We start from the raw sequence: 20974 nt of genomic DNA on the forward strand, positions 1-20974 counted from the left end.
AAACAAACAGATAGACAGTGTATACAGGTCATTCCGCTATAATGTGTGTTTCATTAAAGCAAATTTGTTGTAATGCAATTGATGAATTGGGTAACACTTTTTAAAGCGCAAACATATAAAATGTGTGTTGGCTGTAACACGCTTACATCGCAAACCCTTTAAGCGCTGTTTCTAAAGTGTGATTTTACTGTAACATGGGGTTGCCCAAGAATGCAACCAGCACATTATAGAACTACCTGTTGCTTGTAAGAAGGCTGATGGTGTATTAGCGTTCATTGGCAGAGGGATTGAATTCAAGAGTCGTGAGGTGATGTTGCAGCTGTACAGGACCTTGGTAAGGCCACATTTGGAGTACTGTGTGCAGTTCTGGTCGCTTCACTTTAGGAAAGATGTGGAAGCTTTGGAGAGGGTGCAGAGAAGATTTACCAGTATGTTGCCTGGAATGGAGAATAGGTCGTACGAGGATAGGTTGAGAGTGCTAGGCCTTTTATCGTTGGAACGGCGAAGGATGAGGGGTGACTTGATAGAGGTTTATAAGATGATCAGAGGAATAGATAGAGTAGATAGTCAGAAACTTTTTCCCCGGGTGCAACAGAGTGTTACAAGGGGACATAAATTTAAGGTGAAAGGTGGAAGGTATAGGGGAGATGTCAGGGGTGGGTTCTTTACCCAGAGAGTGGTGGGGGCATGGAATGCGCTGCCTGTGGGAGTAGCAGAGTCCGAATCATTGGTGACCTTTAAGCGGCAATTGGATAGGTACATGGATGGGTGCTTAAGCTAGGACAAATGTTCGGCACAACATCGTGGGCCGAAGGGCCTGTTCTGTGCTGTATTGTTCTATGTTCTATGTTCTATGTACCTGTAAAGAGTGCTAACAGTGAGTTACTTGCTTATAAAGTACAGCAGTCTTTCATCATTCTTTCCTTTTTATAACAGTTATTTTTTGCCATTCCAGTCCACAATTAAGAATATAGAAAAATAAAAATTGTGATCTTTTATATTTTATCTTTTATCTTTTACTTACCCTTTTAATCAGTGCAATATTAACAGTAACATTTCATGGGCTCTGTGCTTTTGTTAAATGTGCAATAATTCAGGTCACATTCTGATATGTCCTTTCTCTTCCTCTTTAGAGAATTCCACCCAATTTTATTGATGCTGATGAATTGAATATCCCAGGACATGCTTCTAAAAACAGATATAAAACAATCTTGCCAAGTAAGTCTGTTATATAAATACTATTTAACAACAATCCTAATTGTAATTTGGTGCATTTTATCAGCACTTCCTTTCTCCAGACTGTGGAAATGTGAATTTGAATGAAAATGTCATTGTATTATTGTAACATTATTTTAATATTATCACTGCTAGATAGATAAAATGTGTGCACTGATACGACATTGTTATATTCTTTATACATGTTTTTCTTCATACCACACACTGACAGTCAGAATTATTGAGAATAAAAACATATCTATTGATTAATAATTTTAATAAAGCAAACTAACTGGGTCTATTTGTTGTCAAGAGTGTGGTGCTGGAAAAACACAGCAGTATCCCAGGAGCAGGAGAATCGATGTTTCGGGCATAAGCCCTTCATCAGGAATAAGGCTCGTGGGCTGGGAGGCTGAGAGATAAATCTCTGACTTATTACCATTAATCACACCTCCACCTACCCATCACACTTTCAGCTACCTTCCCCCCACACACCACTGCCCCCTCCACCATTTAGCTCACCTGCCCCTTGGTCCACAGCCTCATTCCTAATGAAGGGCTTATACCTGAAACATCAAATTATTAGCGGCACGGTGGCCCAGTGGTTAGCACTGCTGCCTCACAGCGCCTGTAGACCCGGGTTCAATTCCCGACTCAGGCGACTGACTGTGTGGAGTTTGCACATTCTCCCCGTGTCTGCGTGGGTTTCCTCCGGGTGCTCCGGTTTCCTCCCACAGTCCAAAGATGTGCGGGTCAGGTGAATTGGCCATGCTAAATTGCCCGTAGTGTTAGGTTAAAGGGGTAAAGGTAGGGGTATGGGTGGGTTGCGCTTCGGCGGGTCGGTGTGGACTTGTTGGGCCGAAGGGCCTGTTTCCACACTGTAAGTAATCTAATCTAATCAATTTTCCTGCTCCTTGGATGCTGCCTGACCTGCTGCGCTTTTCCAGCACCACACTCTCGTCTCTGATCTCCAGCATCTTCAGTTCTCACTTTCTCCTGGGTCTGTTTGCTGTTTATTGACTTGAGCAATTAAAATATTTACCAGTTTATATTTTTTGTTGTCAAAACAATCCAAAGAATTCCTTCTTTATTAAAAACTTATATGGATTGGAATTTAAGAATTATATCATTTCCAGAAAGAAGAGAAGGGGGAGAAGAATAAAGAGGGAAAGCTAAACAGAGAAAGACATAAAGGAAGAAAACAAGAGAGTGGTAGAAAGAAATAAAGAAAGTGTTAATGAGAGAGGCAAAGCAATATGATGAATTTTATTCACTTAACTACAGTACCTTTGTAGAGAACAACAGCCAAAACATTATTGAATGGCAGAACAGGCTCAAAGGGCCAAATGACTTACTCCTGCTCCTTTATTTTATGATTCAATGTTTATAACACCCTCAGTACCAGTATATTGTGGCTGCAGTATGCACTATTTATAGGATGCACTGCAACAAGTTACCAAAGCTTTTATGGTGCACCTGTCCAACCCAGAACTACTCGTTATAGAAGGTTAGGGACAGTAAATGAATTCCAACAGTTACCTACTTGTTCCACCCCAAAATCACACATCATCCTGACTTACACATATTTTCATTCATTTATTGTCACTGCATTTAACCATGGAATGTACTCTTAATGGCTACATTCAGCTCTTGAACTACAACAATTGAATCAGTCAGCTCATGGAAATCTTCTCCTAGGTAACTATCATTGAATGAATTAAAAAGCTAACAATAGTTCACTGTTAAAATTATGCCAGAACTTTTATCCAGCTTATTACATATTTGTACTAAATCAAAAGTTAACAAAAATTACAGAGTGCACAATTTAAAAAAAAAGTATCAGCAATTGAAATTAGGTGGAAATAATGTCTTATCAGCATAGAGAATTGAACAGTTTTTCTTTTGTCATATTTAAAGTCAAATGTTTAGAGTGGCACAGTGGCTCAGTGGTTAGCACTGCTGTCTCACAGCACCAGGTTCGATTCCAACCTTGGACAACTGTCTGTGTGGAGTTTGCACATCCTCCCTGTTTTGTGTGGGTTTCCTCCCACAGTCCAAAGATGTGCAGGTTAGGTGAATTGGCCATGCTAAATTGCCCATAGTGTTAGGTGCATTAGTCAGAGGGAAAAGCAGTTTGTGTGGGTAACTCTTCAGAGGATTGGTGTGAACTTGTTGGGCCTGTTTCCACACTGTAGGGAATCTAATCTAATGTCATCCAGACTTGCTCTGTATGTCATATTTATTATCTATCCATATTTCTCTTGATTTTGCTTCTCTATAGAAAGAGTGTTAGTCAAAACATCATTGCTTGCCTTTAATCTATGCTCATCATTTCCAGATCATGAATAATTTAGTTGCACCACAAATAAACTTAAAATAAAAATTAGGGTTGGAGTAGTGAGCACAGAGATAAAATAATACCTGGATAACTGTCTGTAGAAACTCCAAATAATAGATCAACCAAACTTAGCCATGAACAGGCACAAACAAAATCAATCTGAAGACACCCTCAGTACCATGTTAATTACACCAGATCTGATCACAAGGAAACACAGTAAAGCAAAGCTATTCATTGTCATACAAATCAAATCTGATTAATCAAGTGTGGCAGGTCCAACAATATAAGATACCTAATTTTATACAACTTGATCAAATATTGCAGAATTAGCAAAAATAATAAACTTCAATTGGTATGTCAAATAGAATATATTTGATTTAATGTAACAAATCATATAAGCACACAATTTTTAATAGCACTCAAATACAATTTTTTTTTAAGAAAAGGGTCCCTTCCTTTTAATATCTGTGAGAGTCATCAATCTGTCACCAAATCCTGCATGGGGTACATCACAGTTTAAAACTTAATACCATGTATCTAAATTTCTTTACCACATTCACATTGAAGGTTTGAGTTTAAACAACATGTTTCTTGTGAAATATTCATCATTGTATTTACTCCATGTTATTGTAAATCCAGTTATCAAATGGACCTCAGTTACCACAGACTGAATGCATTGCTTTATGGTGAAATTGAAGTGGATAGTTTATCTTGAACTCCTGTACTTGCTCAGGTTTATTTGGTGAATGGATGATAAAAGATATTTTGTCACTAATTGGTCAGTAACAATCCATTGTGTAGTTATAGATACAGTGAGCAATATCATTACGAACAAAAATATATAGACCCATTCTACATGATATGTTTTCCAATAATTGTTCTGATGTTGCTCTAATGTACCATGACTACTCGAATACTGTTCCTGTGCCTTTTTGATACAGCGGAGTATCTATATTTATTGGATTCCTTTTCACTGCTACTTACTAAAGCATTTATTTATGTCACATATATCATGGTCAATGCAAAGATATGCTGGGTAGGTGGAATAGCCATCCTAAATGCAAGGTTATGAGGATCGGGTAGGGTTGGTTTGGACAGGACAATCTTTAGAGGGTTGGTGCAGACTCGATGGGCCAATGCTTCTGTAGAGATTCTATGATTCTATGTTACTAAACAAAGAAATGTTTCTAAGTACCCATTCTAGCCAACAGACATTCTCAGTTCAGCACGTTTCAGGATTCTTGTTAGATTAGTCAAAGTTCCCTCTCTTCAGTATCAGTGAAAGATGTTGAGGATATTCTGTTCACTTTGATTAATGTTAACATTAGAAGGACATGCCATCCACACATGGGCCAGGTTTTAAGCACAAAAACTGAGTGTTTGGATTAGATGGATGGTGAAAGTGTTTAAAAATCCTGACTCCCAACTTGCCTCCATCTTGCCCCATCTTGGAAGTAGGGAGACAGACTCATTTAAATATTATAATGAGGTGGTATGAATTTGATTAAAAACCAGGGATTTCTCGAGCTTCAGGAAACTCATTAGCTATCCTGAGGGCAAGATCGCTGTTCTAGGACCTAACTGCTTTTCTACATATGCTGAGTTCAACTCATTTGCCTCCCCAGCCTGATGATCAGACTTATTCTCAATCCTTCCAATCTCCCTCAGACCTCCCACTAGCTTCCAATCCAACAGGCTTCCAATCTCTGACCACTCCCCACATCTGATTGCTTAGGCCTCCAACACCTTTCTCTGGCATACCTCTGTAATGATCAGTGTCTTCCACTCCACTAGAGCTCACTCCTTACCTGATCCTGCAAACTCTTCTGCAATGTTCCCTCTCAGACTGACAATGAGGCTGACATCCAGGCAGGGAACCAATCAATGATGTCATATGTAAGTTCACAGCTTAAGGGAGCCCCCGTTCCGCCCCCTCCCAAATTCCTGGTTTTCCCACATGTTACTAGGCCTCAGTCCTCAGAGATCAAACTGTGTGTTTTAAAATTCCACAATTATCTCATAGTAGCCAAATTAGATCATTTTTTGTGTTACAGCTTCTGTCCGTTTAACACTTGTCTAATACATTCCAGGTAGATTTCACTTGGGCTATTTTATTAATTGTGCATTCTGTCTGTGATTTTATTTTGTAATGTACATTTCTGCTCTCTTCATATGCAATAACAACAGTGCCTCACTCAACTAGGAATCCAGTTGGAGACATCAAGTGACAACTCTTGGCCCAGAGGTTAGGGGTATCCTTCTCCCTGCAGTGATTCAAATTTCTGAATGATTTTATTTGGCATGATTTGTTTAGGTTTTGACCAGCTCCTGCAATGTTTGATGTTCCATTTTAAACCTGTCTTGCCCTTTTTAGACCCACAGACCCGAGTCTGCCTCAAATCAGGAAAGAACGATAATCACCTGAACTCCTATATTAATGCTAACTACATTCGGGTAAGATTATTTATGTATTATTGTAATAGAACATTATAAAAAAAAACTTGTCTATCCTCATATCTTGGCTCGGTTTAACTGAGCTCAGTATTAATTTTGCACATGTCCTTTCAACAAATACCTACAAGTTCTAAATTCTGAACCATTTTGTTCAAATTAATAATGGGGAGACATTGCTGCCCCTATTTTTAACTTGTTGAAGTAATTCTCAATGGCATCAATTAAGGATGGTCCTCATCTATCTTCCTGTTTGTTCTGTGATCTATCTTGAAACTTTCTAAGTTATAACTTATCTTCCAATTTCCAATGTCTTAGATGTCTTTCCCGAATTCAAAGAAAGTAGTTATGAATTTGACTTTAACATTTTTTTCTATAGATTTGGCTTTCAATCTGGATGTGCATAATGATTTGTACTAGCATTTCAAATCTCCCAGTGCAGTCCTATTCACTTGATTGGCTTATTGTGTTATTGCAAGCATTGACTTCCTATCATTCCCTGCACACTTTCAATCCTAAACAAATGGATAGAATTTCATACATGAGAGCCTATTAATATATGACATCTGGACCTGATCACCTTTGTTTATCACTTTCATACAGGGGTATGGGGGAAAGGAGAAAGCATTCATTGCTACCCAAGGCCCCATGATAAATACAGTAAATGACTTCTGGGAGATGGTTTGGCAGGAAGATTGTCCAATTATTGTGATGATTACAAAATTAAAAGAGAAGAATGAGGTATATGTATATGAAAGTTTTTTTTTAAACTCAAGTTGACATTCAAAGCAAAAGAGAGTTAAATGATATATTGTTGGCAATTGGAATCAGATTAGTAGAGAGATTGATCTCGAGAATGTACCAGTCAATGATGATTGATAGTAACTGCCAGGCTTTGTTTAAGTATTAAGCCAAGTAGGTTGACTCTGATTGGGAAAGCATTGTCCTGTGAAATCAACCAGCGAATGGCTGTAACCTGTTTTGTTGAGTCAAAACAGACACGGTGTATGTACATGATCTTTCTATCTTCAACAGAGTCCTTGTATTGATGTATGTATGTGTATTGGAAGCTACATACATTAATACACAGGCCATTCTCCTCCATGGCTGTTTCTGTTTATCAGAATCCACTTGTCAAGTGATTGACACAGTCATACAGCCTAAATATTAGTGCCCCTTAAATTGCTTAAATCATCATTTGATTTTGTTCAATTATTTTAAGTACACCATTATCAGATAGAAAATCTTATGGTACAAACTGCTGGGAAGATTTGATATGAGCAGATAATATCAAAATGCAAAGTTATTCCTTCTCTCTGACACTGGGCTTCTTGTATTTTCAGAAATGTGTTGTCTATTGGCCAGAAAATCAGGACACCTTTGGCAGGTTTGAAATTATTGTAAACAATACAGAGGAATGTGATGGATACACTATTCGAGATATAAGTATTAAGGTACCAAAGCAATAATCACATTTACTTTGTTAATACTTGTAAAATATAGCAGATAGATTTAATGCTGGTAACCATGATTTTGTATATTGTCCATTTATAAAATAAATGGTCTAGAATTTCCTATCAAAGTAATAGTGAGCATAATAGTACTCACATTTGTTCATATTCACATGGTACAGCAATTAGAGGCAAGGGGCAAGTAAATGCAGATATTCAGATATCCCTTTGTGTACAGTCCCTCTCTGCAATTAGCAGTCTAACAATGCAATGCATTGATGGTGTGAAGTTGTATATTTATGCAATAGTTACAAAGAAAATTGCATAAAATGCAAATTCTTTTCATTTACACTTGCATGGATGCAGTTCAGGGAATGTTTACTTGGATGATTCTTGGTATGAAAGGGTTGTTGGAAGAGGAATAGTTAAGCTATTTGTGCCTGTGACTGTAAGTTAGAAGAGTAAGTGATGGTCGTATTGAAACATATAAAATCCTGAAAGGACTTGATGGAGTGGATGCTGAAAGGATGCTTCACTTGTCTGAGACATTATAGAACATAGATTTAAAAGTAAGAGTTTTCCATTTAAGATGAAGATGAGGAGAAATATTTTTCTTAGAAGATTTGTGGAATTTACTTTCTCACAGAGCAGTATACAGACAAGTTCATTACATATTTTTAAGGCTGAATGATATAGATTCCTGATTAACCAAGGAGTCAAAGTGCAGCGTGTGTGGGTAGGAAAATATACTCAGGGCTACAAACAGTCAGCCATGAGCTGACCACATGATGGAACTAGTTTGATGGATTAAATGGCCAACTCTTACTCCTAAACCATTCAAGGGACGTAGGCATTGCTGTCTAGGCCAGATTATGTTACCATCCCTAATTTCTCTGAAGAAATTGATGAAGTGGAGCCTTCTTGAACCGTTGTAGTCTTGGATTGTCAGGATGTGCTTTTAGAAAAGGAATTACAGAATTTTGACTCAGTGACAATGAAGTAACAGCAATATACTTCTAATTCAATATGGTATGTTGATTAGAGGAGAAGTTGAATGCGTTCCCATAAATCTGCTGCCCTTATCCTTTTAGGTTGTAGAGATTATGTGCTTGAACGATGCTGTCGAAGGAGACTCAGCAATTTGCTCTGGGATGAATTCTGAAGAGACTTAAAAATGGAGGCAGAGCAGGCCATTTCTAATAATTGAGGGGATTACCATAAAAAGTAATAGATTTCTTATTAAATGTAAGAGACTTAGAAAAGAAGAAGCCCTTTTTTTAAAAATGCAGGGTTGTTGTGCTGTTGAGTATACTATTGGATTGATAATTAAAAGGTAGATTGATAACATAGGTGATTGAGGAAAGGGTGAATATTTTGGGAATAGGATAGAACAGGTTTATGAAACTAGAATTAGGAATTGATGACAATCAGGATGAATGTGAATAGACTGGTGAGGTTAAATGATCTTAAGCCACAATATCTTACATCAAAGACATATCAGAAATGACTTCCAGACTACCCAGACCCCTTGGCATCATAGTAGCCCACAAAACACACTTAAACAACTGATGAACCTGAACAATCCATTGGATTCTTCCAGCAAAGCTAACGTCATTTACAAGATACCATGCAAGAACTTTAAAAAACGCTATTTTGGACAAACAAGCAAGAAACCTGCCACCAGGATACATGAACACCGACTAGCCACCAAAAGATATGACCTACTATCACTAGTTTCCATACATACAGACAAAGAAGGACACCACTTTGACTGGGACAGCATGCACATCCTTGGACAGGCAAAACAAAGATATGCACAAGAATTCTTAGAGGCATGGCATTCTAATAGGAACTCCATCAATAAACACATTGATTTAGACCCTAGCTACCTTCCCTTGAAACATCATAAATGACATCTAACACCTTAAGAAACCAAGACCTATAAATAGAGAGGCAGCACATACCACCAGCGCTTCACCAGAGACTCTCACTGATAATGTTACCTAGTATTGTGACAAAACATCTGAAAACAAATCTTCCAGCTCAGGCGAGCTAACTTACATACTGACCTTAAGCTGTATTGTTATTTCTATGTAAACATTAAATAACGGACTGAAGGGAAATTAATATCACTGGCTTATAGCACAACTAAAAAGTTAAAAGTACACTCTTTTAAAAATTCACTCATATGATATGAATGTTGTTAGCTGGGTTTATCGCCATCTTTGGTTGCCTTTGAGAAGGTGATAGTGAGCTACTTTTTAATTCATTGCAGTCCATTTGCTGTCATTTGATCCACAATGCAGTTGGGGGGGGGAATTTCACAGTTTTGATCCAAATGACACCAAAGGAACAGAAATATATTTCCAAGTCAGGAAGGTGAGTAGCTTGGAGGGAATCTTGCAGGTGGTGGTGTTCCCATTTATCTGCCAAACCTGTCCTTCTAGACTGAAGTGGCTGTAGCTTTGGAAGATGCTGTCTAAGTGATTTTCTAAGTGAATAATATACAGGTACTTGTTTTATAAAAACAGTTGAATTTATATAATGCATTTCAGTGTTGTACAAACAGGTTACATAGGATATGGAGGGATGGTTTACCATTATCAAGATCAACTAGGATGTCATACGATCATTTCAGAATTGTTTTGATCTATATGGAGAAGGCAAGTACTTATCCTCAAAAAGGGGAAAGAAAGAAAAAAAAACAGAGGCAAATTCTCCAGGCCATTTCCAAGTTCTGTCTAATATTAAGGATCAGTAGAATCATTGATGGCTAACATTGCAAAGTAGGAGAGTGAGGATGACCACTCAGCAGCAAGAGAAATTTAAAGAACAAAGTGAATAGACAATTTGTTTTGGTCCAATAACTATCTCCTCAGATCTCCACAGAAACTCTACAAGAACAATGACTAAAATCACTCAAACAAACAAAAACAGAAGTTGCTGGAAAAGCTCAGCATCTATGAAGAGCAATCAGAGTTAACATATTAGGTCTGGTGACCTTCCTCAGAACTGTAAAAGTAAAATTACTTGTTTCTTTTTAGAATGGAGAACAATCTCGAAATGTAAAGCACTACTGGTACTCATCCTGGCCAGATCACAAGACACCAGATACAGCACAATCACTCTTGGATCTCATCCATGAAGTTGAAGAATGTAGACAAGCTGCAGGAAACAGCGGACCCATTATAGTTCATTGCAGGTGAGAAACCATTTTTAGTAACTCCCAGTTGTAGCAATTCTACCCAAAATAGGTGGAGGAAACGTAACAATATATGACTGTGAGTGTTTGGTGGGTCAATAAGAATGGAAATTTGACTACTTGGGGTTATTTTTGCCTGAACTTACTTTTTGTCACAAAAATGCTTATACGTTTTCCAATATGCAATATCACTTAGAAATATGAAAAGTTGTTGTCTATTGCCATCAGGGAAGGGTAATAGCTAAGCAATCACATATATCCTCACTATTGAGGATTGTACAGTCAATGAAATAAGATTTCAATTTATAATTCTTTTAGAAATACCATCTGCATCTTTATCAGAATAGTAGCACTAACTGTATTTGGTTTGTGCTTATGCATCATTGTATTTTGATTTGAAATTCAGGGATGAATTTTGGTTTTAGGTCTGGACTCCAGTGTCAAAGCCAAATGTGACTTCCAATCTCTCACCTGGTTGGGAGTGGTCACCTGGCAGTGATTTTCCCTGAATCATCCAGTTAGTGGCAGAGGGCATTTCACTGTCCAAAATCCCTTGGTCATGAAAGGAGCTGCAGCCTTGCCAGGAAGCAAGAGGGCACCTCCATCTAGATGTAAGTTCTCAGTAATTTTAAGGAAAATAGAAAGAGGAAAGCAATGTTTGATAGACCACTATTGTGGAGAGGGGTGCCCAGTGACCATAGCTGTGGTCATGTATTTGAAGAAGGCTCATAGTCAGCTCAGAACAGTGCCTCCTACTTACACTATGTTACCTTCAGGCAGTTAGCATGTTCCCAGTGTCAAAGGTGTCTTGCAGGGTAGCTGTGAATTCAGGTTGTTCTGGTAGTTAGCTGAATTAATCCGTAAACTACCTTATCACCACATTTCCAATGTTATGTCTGTGTAACTGGAAAGTACAACTTTATTTATCTGCCTGTCTCCATTTTACCCCACATTGGCATCAAATTCCATGATAATTTACACCTCATAAAGCTTTTTAATACTGAAAGTAATTATTGTGTTCAGTGCAGGGATTGGGAGGACAGGTTGTTTCATTGCTACAAGCATTGGGTGTCAACAGATGAAGGAGACCAACGAAGTCGACATTCTTGGAATTGTATGTCAGATGCGGACAGACAGGTCAGTGTTGATACTTTCAAGATTTCTCGAATCAATATTCAAGATGTTGTGTGGTTTAAGGGACAGAAAGAAATTTTTTAGACTAGAACATTTCCAATTTTAGCATCAGATGTCAATGTCATGTACTGATACCTAAGAGACAGCACACTTGGTAACGAGTCGCAAATATGCACTAAGATGCCATCCTGTCAGTATCAGAGAAACAGCATCTTGTTTTGTTGAAATTCCACATAATCCTTCGTTTGTACAAGTTGGGATTCAATTTCTGACAAATGACTGCATATACAGTGGAACCTCAATTATCCGGCATTCAATTTACCAAATTTCAGATTATCCAAATAAGATGGCAAGGTCCCAATGTTTGGTTAACAATGTTATCTGGCATTCAATTATCCAACATTCGATTAACCAAAAAAAATGCTCCCCCCCCACCCCGTGTCCTTCTGATAATTGAGGTTCCTCTGTAAGTATGTTGCTACATCTTCCCACAAAACAAATACATTTCAAGTTAAACTTTATTGTTGCACAATGCCTTAGCATATGCTGAAAATATGAAAGGCACTATATCTGACTATTGCCTGATATTCTTCACTTGTCAAATCACATGTCCCTTTTTTATCCTGCTTAGATCTATGTCTACTCTATGTAAGCTCTACCTCCAAGTCACTTACTAAAGCACTTTCAATCTCTCGATTATCCAACCCTTGTCCTCCATTCAACACAATAACTTTTCAGTTTTTGGTCTGTTCAGCAACTCCCTATTATTGACTTTTGTATTGTCCCTATATTCAGTGAGACACTAGTTTTCTGCCACCCTGACTATTCCCCATCAGTATTGAACCCATTTTCACTTCTTCAAGCCCAAAGATGTAGACTTAAGTGTATTTGATGTACAGTAGGTGACATTCAGCATTAGATTTAGCTGAGCATGTTGATCATGATTGTGCCTCATGTTTCATTTTCAAAATAACTCCACTCCTGGAAGTTTTCCTTAACAACTATTCCTTTCTCTGACCCCTTTTCCCTAAATCCCAACAAGTGCATTAAGCTTTTAGGTTTCATTTTACTAAGACTGTCACTATCCTCTGTCCATCCCGCACTTAACTTGACAAGGGTCTCCTTACCATTGCTCTGAGTCAGTGTCTTTTTGTAGCATCTGTCACATCATGTTGTATCTGAGTTATTCTTGTTCATGACACCCATAGCCAGCCGCCGAGACCTCATTCTGACAAAGACAGGTGAATATTAGTGTTAATTGATGTACTTGTGTCCAAATATTTCATGATCCTTTTGCTAGTTTAAGATTTAATTTGTTGAAATCAGTCCTCTCAATAAGACCATGATCCCATGTAAAAAAAATGTGAGATTCTGCCAATTACTCTGGTTCTGGAACTTTCTCTAAATTGTGTTCATTTTCCTAGACATGTAGGCCTAATGTGTGCAATTTAAAAGTTTTCATATTGAAAATGCCTGCATTTTTATGAACTGACTAATACACACCAACTAAAATAGGAAATGAATCATTATCTTAAGCTAGTTTCCAAAATTTAAGTCTAATTGCTCACAAATGGATGACCGGTTTTGAGTATGTTTATTTTTAGTGAACTATCAATTTTCAGTCATATTAATAAAATTGCATCAGCTTACTACTCTTGAATACATCATTATTTTTAGAAAAGAAGAATTGATGTTTTAAAGAGTAGTAAACGGATGTAATTTTATTAATATGGCTGAAAATTGATAGTTACATTCTGTTACTCTGTCTAATTGCATGACTAATGGAAGACTTGAATTCATGACAATGCCAAATAATGTTATTGGAAATGTGAACCATAGTGTAGCCAGCATCAATCCCAGCACATTTTTGGTGCAATTTTCCAATTGCATATAAAATGCAAACACTATGGTTTTGCTCACTACTTCAAAATCCAAATGATTTACGTACACTCAGAATAAAACTGTCCAAACAATGGCTCATGTCAAACTCAAATTTGTTGAAAATTCATTTGCCTTAATTGATTGTATCATGTCCATCTAACAAATTGTCTATCAATGGTTCCAATTTTCTTCTTATATTCTGGATTGTTTTCTAATGAGTGTCTTCTGAGACATTTCATCAATACTTTGTAAAAATACAATTATATCTCACTTTTAGTAAGTCCAGTTCTATTGCTTCTTCAAAAATGGACTGTCAAGTTGATATTTGCCACATCTGTACTGTTCTTATTTAAAATGCTCACTAAAGTCACTTGGAATCACTGATTCTTTGTCTCGACCTTTACTCCTGAGATGGGGAGCAAGAATAGTTAAATTTTCAGCAAAAGCAGAAATAGCTTAAAAAACTCAGCAGGTCTGGCAGCATTGTCTTCTGCAGTTCTGAAGCAACATCATGAAACATTAACTCTATTTTCTCCCCAAGATGCTGTTGAGTTCCTCCAGCTATTTTTGTTTTTGCTGGACAATTTCCAGCATCTGCCATTCTTTGTTTTATTTTAGTGAAGTTTTCCAGTTACATCTTGAGAGATATTTCCCCAAAGAGATGTGGGAGCAAGGAGCAGATGGAGTCATTTTCTTTATGAGATCAGGATTTAGAAACTGGTCTATATATTTGAAATGCTCGTTTTTCAGTTGCAAGAGTGTTGCATGGAATTCACAATTACTGTCAGACCTGAGTTGAGATGATTGGTATAAGCGGCTTTTTATTGCAGTGAAGTCAGCTGTAGACATTATAAAATCTATTAAATGTCATCTTAACACAGCCCCTGAAGTCTTCCCATGCTGGGTTCCAGTTGAATTAGAATGGACAGTGTAAGGGCAAATGCTAGTGAGTGGAGGTCATGAGTTGGCAAAGGGTCTGTGAGGAGTTATGGGCTTCAGTGGGTTGAATCAGTTTTCAGATGGTGTTACTAAATTGGAATAGGAGATAAAGGAGCCATGGAGATGAATGGAGGGACATTGAAAGTGAATAGGTGGCATGGGTTGGTTTGAGTTGGTATGAATGGTTCATGGTGACTAGTTAAGGGAGGAGAAATAGTGTGAAGGCTGAGAATGAGCTGGTATAATATGGAACAATGCAAATGAAATGAGATCCTAAAGAATAGAAGTGGGCCTTTTAACCAGCATCCCCTTTACACTCCATAACCTTTGTTGTCACTGCCTCACTGTTTCCGGAGATAGCAAACCTGATTCCAGCATGCACCCACTCCCAGGAGTTAAGATCTCACAATCCAGGGTATTTTTTCTGGTTGGGATGGGGAAGTAAGAAATTTCCCCAACTCTGCCATGCTCACCTTAGGAGTGACAATCTGGGCCAGGAATTAAGAAGCACTTAATAAGATAGAGGGGGCTTTCCTCATTGTTTATTCCCCTGGAATGATGTGGAGATGCTCAGTGTTGATATCCATTACAGTGAGAAGTTTATTACATTTCAAATATCTACATCTGTCATTTTGACAGGTTGAAAAGTCTTCCCTAAGCTTTACAAATGACAAGGCAATTTGGACTTGGGACTCTGTATCTGTTTCCACAAATGATAACAGATATCCAATGTATTTTTAGCAGCATTTTGCTTTGATTTGCAAAATGATAACTTTCTAACAGGAGATTATGCTTTAAAGTTGCCAGTTGGAAATAATATAGGAAGTCTGCATTTATCAAAACATATCTGGTATCAAAACGTAAAATGTTTACCTTACTTCTCAAATCCATTTCTAAAATGCTCAATTCTGCATGCCACATACTTTATTTATCTATTTATTTTAAACCTTTCTGTGCAAGACAATTCATTCCTTGACAATAGAATTCAAGGTCATGAACAAAATGTCCTTCCACTGCTTGCATATCCAGTTACTTTGAGTTACACTATTGCATTAAAATGGGCCATAGCACACCAGAAGAGACTTACTATGTTCAATCAATAATCTGACATCTGAATTTCAGTGCTTTGAAACTCACAACTGAATTAATTTGTTAAATACTTACTAACTGTGCAAAGATCTCATATGACGTTGTTTCACAAATATTATATGGTTTACCCAATTTCTTTCTTTTAGGGGTGGAATGATCCAGACAAGTGAGCAATATCAATTCTTGCATCAAACATTATGTCTTTATCAAAGCAATTTCTCGAAGAAACCTGATTCATCTTCAACTTCAAAGTGAAGCTCTCCTCTCTCTATTTAATAAGGCAATGGTGAATGTTTCAAATAAACTTTATCTAGGGAACAAAAGAATATAGTGTCATGAATGTGACAGCAGAAAATATACTTCAGCAATTGCGTTATTCTAATTTTATGGTACAGTAGATTTCCATTTATCTGTAATGTAAGATATTAAAACTATGATCTTTGGATGTCTGTCAGCGGCTCAGTGTCAATTCCAACAGCATTTCAGAGTAAGATACTGATCATTTTTCCAATTAGATTTTATAATATGGTAGTCTATCTTTACAACATCCCATTTATGTTTTACACTGTATTTACACAAGGCACAGAGAACTCTATGGAAACATAAAAAGGATGGAGATTTATTTCATCCAGTTTTATGCTCCCAAGTCTAATTCAAAGTCTGTTAAGGTTCCATCGATTTGTTTTTAAATGTAGACTTGCAACACAAAACATTTACCGAACTAGGAAGATTATTGGAATGGAAAATGAAGTATTCACCTTTTGTAAGTTCAGCAAGAGAAGTGAAGTCTTCTGAGCACAAACCACATCACTGCAAGTGCCACAATCATTAAAGTGCTATGACAAAGTGCCTCAACCCAACTTCATAGAAAATCCCTTACAAAACTGCTATACAGTAGCAGTTATAGAGCTGTTTTTTTAAAAATAGGGTGTTTAATACATTGAGGAGAGACTTCTGTAAGTAAGAAATGCTTGAATACCATGCATTTTCAATTTTGGTAATTTAGAGCATGGCAACTTTGCAATAATTCAATAATTCATTGTCCAATCATTATTACCTTTTCTCTAGTACTGTCAAAATTTTCCCTACTCAAAAACACCAGTATGTCCTGAAATGTCCATAAATTTTGTCAGTCGCATTTATTTTATAAGAGAAGGAATTGGAGATAGTTGGAAGACTGAACAATTAAGAAAAAAAATAAGAAAGAATGAGGATCTTGGAATTTATATCCTTTCTAGAGGATTTTAAATCCCAGAAGGTATTATGAAACATCCATTAATGCCTGTGTCAAGAGGATCAAGTTGCTTTGCCAACTATTTGGACATGTGGCAGAATAATTTCACCTATTGTGGAGATACATGTCCTCATAAGTCAAACAACAAATAGCACTCAAGGAATCTGAAGGTGCCACATGCTGAACCCTCCTCTCCCTGAGACACATGCATTTTGCTTGTTGAAGGATGAGAATATGATTGTTGAGTTAGGGAGTAATCATAAGCCACTAAGACTTCGACCAGATTATTGTACTTGCCAAGCAACTAATTCATTCAATTATTCTTCCCTGAGTTGTATTTAAGTTTTCACGTTTTATTTGAATCATCAGAACCCATTCCAGCAGATCAGAGATTTTCAAATGTCAAACACCAGGTTTCTAACAAATAATGTGATTACAGATGAATGAGGTTTCCAGTTTACTCAAATGGACTGCTTTAGAATACAAGTGATAGGCCAAATCAATCATTACTTTTAATGCAGTAAAATTATTAAGCCATTATAATCTTACAATATTGTATTGGCTATTGTATTTTTCTGGACTATTTGCCAACAGAGCTCTGGAATTGCTTGGTGAAAGATGCACACATCCATCCTATGGTCAATTCTTTATATATATTGGCATCAGTTGTCCCCATGGAAAATCTTCTCCCAGATAGCCTGACTAAGATACAGAACTTGATGGCCTGGGCAAATTTGCAATTGAAATCCTTGTTGTACCATCGGTCAGTGTAGCATCTAATAGTAGTTACCACTATTATTCGTAGGAATGGACATCCAGCTTGTTTATCCGTAAGCAGTGTTGGCAATTACTGCAGAAGTCTCCTTCAATGTAATTAATTATTCTTAGTTCTGCCTTCATTTCAAGTTAAATATAACTGAGTTTCATTTTCCTCATTTTATACATTTTTTAATGGATACCAGGATAAATGGAAAGTTATTGTAAATGATGCATTACAACATCCAAAATGGAGACCACTTTATTTTTATATGTACTTTTCATACTGCAAATTAAAATATCAATGTTTTTACAGCTTTTAATAAAAATCATAAAATTTGTTTTTTAAATATTTCGGTACTTAATGAAATTATATAAACTGTATGGATTTGATTTTGTTTAGGATCTTTATTTTTTGTAAAGCAAAATTAAAAAACATTCTGATTTGCACATTAGATTTTGTGCTCTTCTGTGCACCATATCAGAGTTTGTAATGTTGAAAAATGTACTCAAAAGTTGTGATTTCTTTTCCTTTGTGTTATTTCTTTGAGTGTGCTGCTACATTGTTGTATAGATAAGAAAACTTAAATTTGCACAGCTTGATTCTTTTTTTCTATAGTGTTTACACTGGCTATAGGCAAAGATGATTTAATATTGTGTTACAGAAGGGTGGATTTCCTACTGTCAATAATTTTAGAAAAATAGTTCTCCATACTGTGCTTACCCTGTTCTTTTATGTAAAATCATTGAAAACAGGATTTCCTTTTTATCCCCAACACTAAATGTAATTGGCATTTAGAAATAGATAAGGCAAATGGCTAAAATGAAAATATAGGGTATACCTGGGCATTCCAGAAACCTGACATCAAATTCTCAGACATTCTTACATAAATTCCGAAGCACAATTCGATTTTGCACTGAGATTTTATTTTTACCGAATGCTGTCAAACCTTGGGACACACTCAATTCAGCTGTGGATTTATAAGCCAATCCTTCACCTCTCAGCTGCCTCCACTTAGATAACTAGTCATTCCAATTACATATTTGTGATATCTACTTTAAGAGCAATATATTCCATTTATAACCTGTTTGCAGTCTATTTTGTGTTAGGCACAGATAAAAGGTCATTAGATTTATTTTATTTCTTACTTCCCATGGACTATTTACACTGGGATATGCCACATGAATAGTGAAGGAACAATCTATGTTATGAGGCAGAAGTCTTTTTTTTTGTCTAAAGTGGCGTATCTGTTTGATGGTGTTGTCTTTCACAACCCTTTGGGTGAGGTATTAATGAGACTGTCTGGATCTAACTGTTACTCTCTTGTCACAGAAAAGAGATAATTTGATCTATTTGAATACACCGCACTGACTTGCCCTTCACTGTTGCCTGGCCATAATGCTGGAAGCCTCCTAATATTCTTTTTGGGTGTACCTACACAACATGGTTTGCAGCAGTTCAAGAAGGTGGCTCATCCCCACCTTTTCAAGGGTAATTAGAGATAGGTATTGAATGCTATACTTCCTATTGACACCTACATCCAATTAATAAAAAAAAACTGGTGTTATATTAATGACTGGCTGCCTATCTCTGTCATGCTGCATTCTGGCATGTTGATGAAATCTTTTCTCGTAGATGGTTTACTGCCTGCTTAACAGCCTAAAATATATCAAATTCACAATAAAAGTCTTGATACATCAACAACTACAGCTGAAATATAAATCCATACTAAACTATGACCGTGGTATTTCCCAGATAAGGCAAACATTTTTTGAAATATCCAAAGATTCTCCAATATAACAACTTTGTCATCCCATTCTTCGTGTCATTTTTATCTTTGCAATGATCCATAAGGTGAAAGAAATGAAAAAATAAACTATTTTGTTTGTTCAGATCAAATGGCTGACCTACCTAGTTCAAAGACACATTTACTAATAATTTCAGATAGAGGGGAAATGCAACAATTTAGGGCAACAGAGCTGCACTGTTAAAGTTACTGAATGTATACATGATGTTTTTCACACATCTAAGACTTCAGCTAAGACTTCCAATCCTTCAGTTTCACTTTAAATCATTCTTTAAGTCCAACCCAGGTTACGCAAATGCCATTTATATCTACTAATTGTTATTGTTAAGTAGTGTTTAAAATGTTCTGATCATTGTCATTATTAAATAAAACTACCACTTGCCTTTGCATTAGAAAGCTTATTTTGAGATGGTGAAAAGTTCTTTTCCAGTACCAAATTCTTGACTGCCATTTTGAAAAATCATATTATTCATAATATATGAAAAGAAAACAATTCTATACAACATTTCACTTGTAATGGTTGTTGATTGTGTTACAAATCTGAAGAGATTTGTGCTTATGGTGGGAAAACATACAGAAATTAAGTTTCCTTTACAAAGTCATGACAAATGCTGTCACTTTAAAAAGATTATTTGATGCAGGGATGTTTTTGAAGAGAGGCTGTAAAGGTAGAGGTGCTGAACTGCCTACTGAAAATGGCATAAGTAAATAACTTAGGAGGCTTTAGTTTTTTAAAAAATAGTTGGAACAATGGAAGGGAAGTGGCCAGTTCTCACAAACCATGCTTTCTAGTTTTCATTTATCTTTAGCAGTCAGAAGTTTTTTGGGGTCAAACTTGGAGCTTCAGTAAATGATCTTTGAGGGGAAAGTGAGGACTGCAGATGCTGGAGATCAGAGCTGAAAATGTGTTGCTGGAAAAGTGCAGCAGGTCAGGCAGCATCCAAGGAGCAGGAGAATCGATGTTTCGGGCATGAGCCCTTCTTCAGGAATGAGGAAAGTGTGTCCAGCAGGCTAAGATAAAAGGTAGGGAGGAGGGACTTGGGGGAGGGGTGTTGGAAATGCGATAGGTGGAAGGAGGTCAAGGTGAGGGTGATAGGCTGGGGTGGGGGTGGGGCGGAGAGGTCAGGAAGAAGACTGCAGGTTAGGAAGGCGGTGCTGAGTTCGAGGGACTTGACTGAGACAAGGTGGGGGGAGGGGAAATGAGGAAACTGGAGAAATCCGAGTTCATCACTTGTAGTTGGAGGGTTCCTAGGCGGAAGATGAGGCGTTCTTCCTCCAACCGTCATTTTGCTATGGTCTAGCGATGGAGGAGTCCAAGGACCTGCATGTCCTTGGTGGAGTGGAAGGGGGAGTTGAAGTGTTGAGCCACGGGGTGGTTGGGTTGGTTGGTCCAGGTGAAACATTCCGCAAGTAGGCGGCCTGTCTCTCCAATATAGAGGAGGCCACATCGGGTGCAGCGAATGCAGTAAATGATGT

At 37.2% G+C, this 20974-nt stretch overlaps 1 protein-coding gene across 2 annotated transcripts in view; it reads left to right on the top strand.

The window, feature by feature from the left end:
* LOC122563227 (receptor-type tyrosine-protein phosphatase R-like) overlaps positions 1-19885 on the top strand; it is a 94738-nt gene extending 74853 nt beyond the window's left edge. For both annotated transcript variants that reach the window (XM_043716824.2, XM_043716823.2), the window contains 7 exons: positions 1134-1218; positions 5928-6007; positions 6608-6745; positions 7348-7458; positions 10500-10657; positions 11681-11794; positions 15847-19885. In XM_043716824.2, the coding sequence (XP_043572759.2) occupies positions 1134-1218; positions 5928-6007; positions 6608-6745; positions 7348-7458; positions 10500-10657; positions 11681-11794; positions 15847-15955 (795 nt within the window). In that variant the 3' untranslated portion in view covers positions 15956-19885. The remainder of the gene's footprint in view (positions 1-1133; positions 1219-5927; positions 6008-6607; positions 6746-7347; positions 7459-10499; positions 10658-11680; positions 11795-15846) is intronic.
* Positions 19886-20974: the final 1089 nt, after the last annotated feature.

The sequence above is a fragment of the Chiloscyllium plagiosum genome, unplaced genomic scaffold, assembly GCF_037043375.1.
Source record: "Chiloscyllium plagiosum isolate Xiang-an unplaced genomic scaffold, Cpla_swu_hap1 HiC_scaffold_26, whole genome shotgun sequence".
NCBI lineage: Eukaryota > Metazoa > Chordata > Chondrichthyes > Orectolobiformes > Hemiscylliidae > Chiloscyllium > Chiloscyllium plagiosum.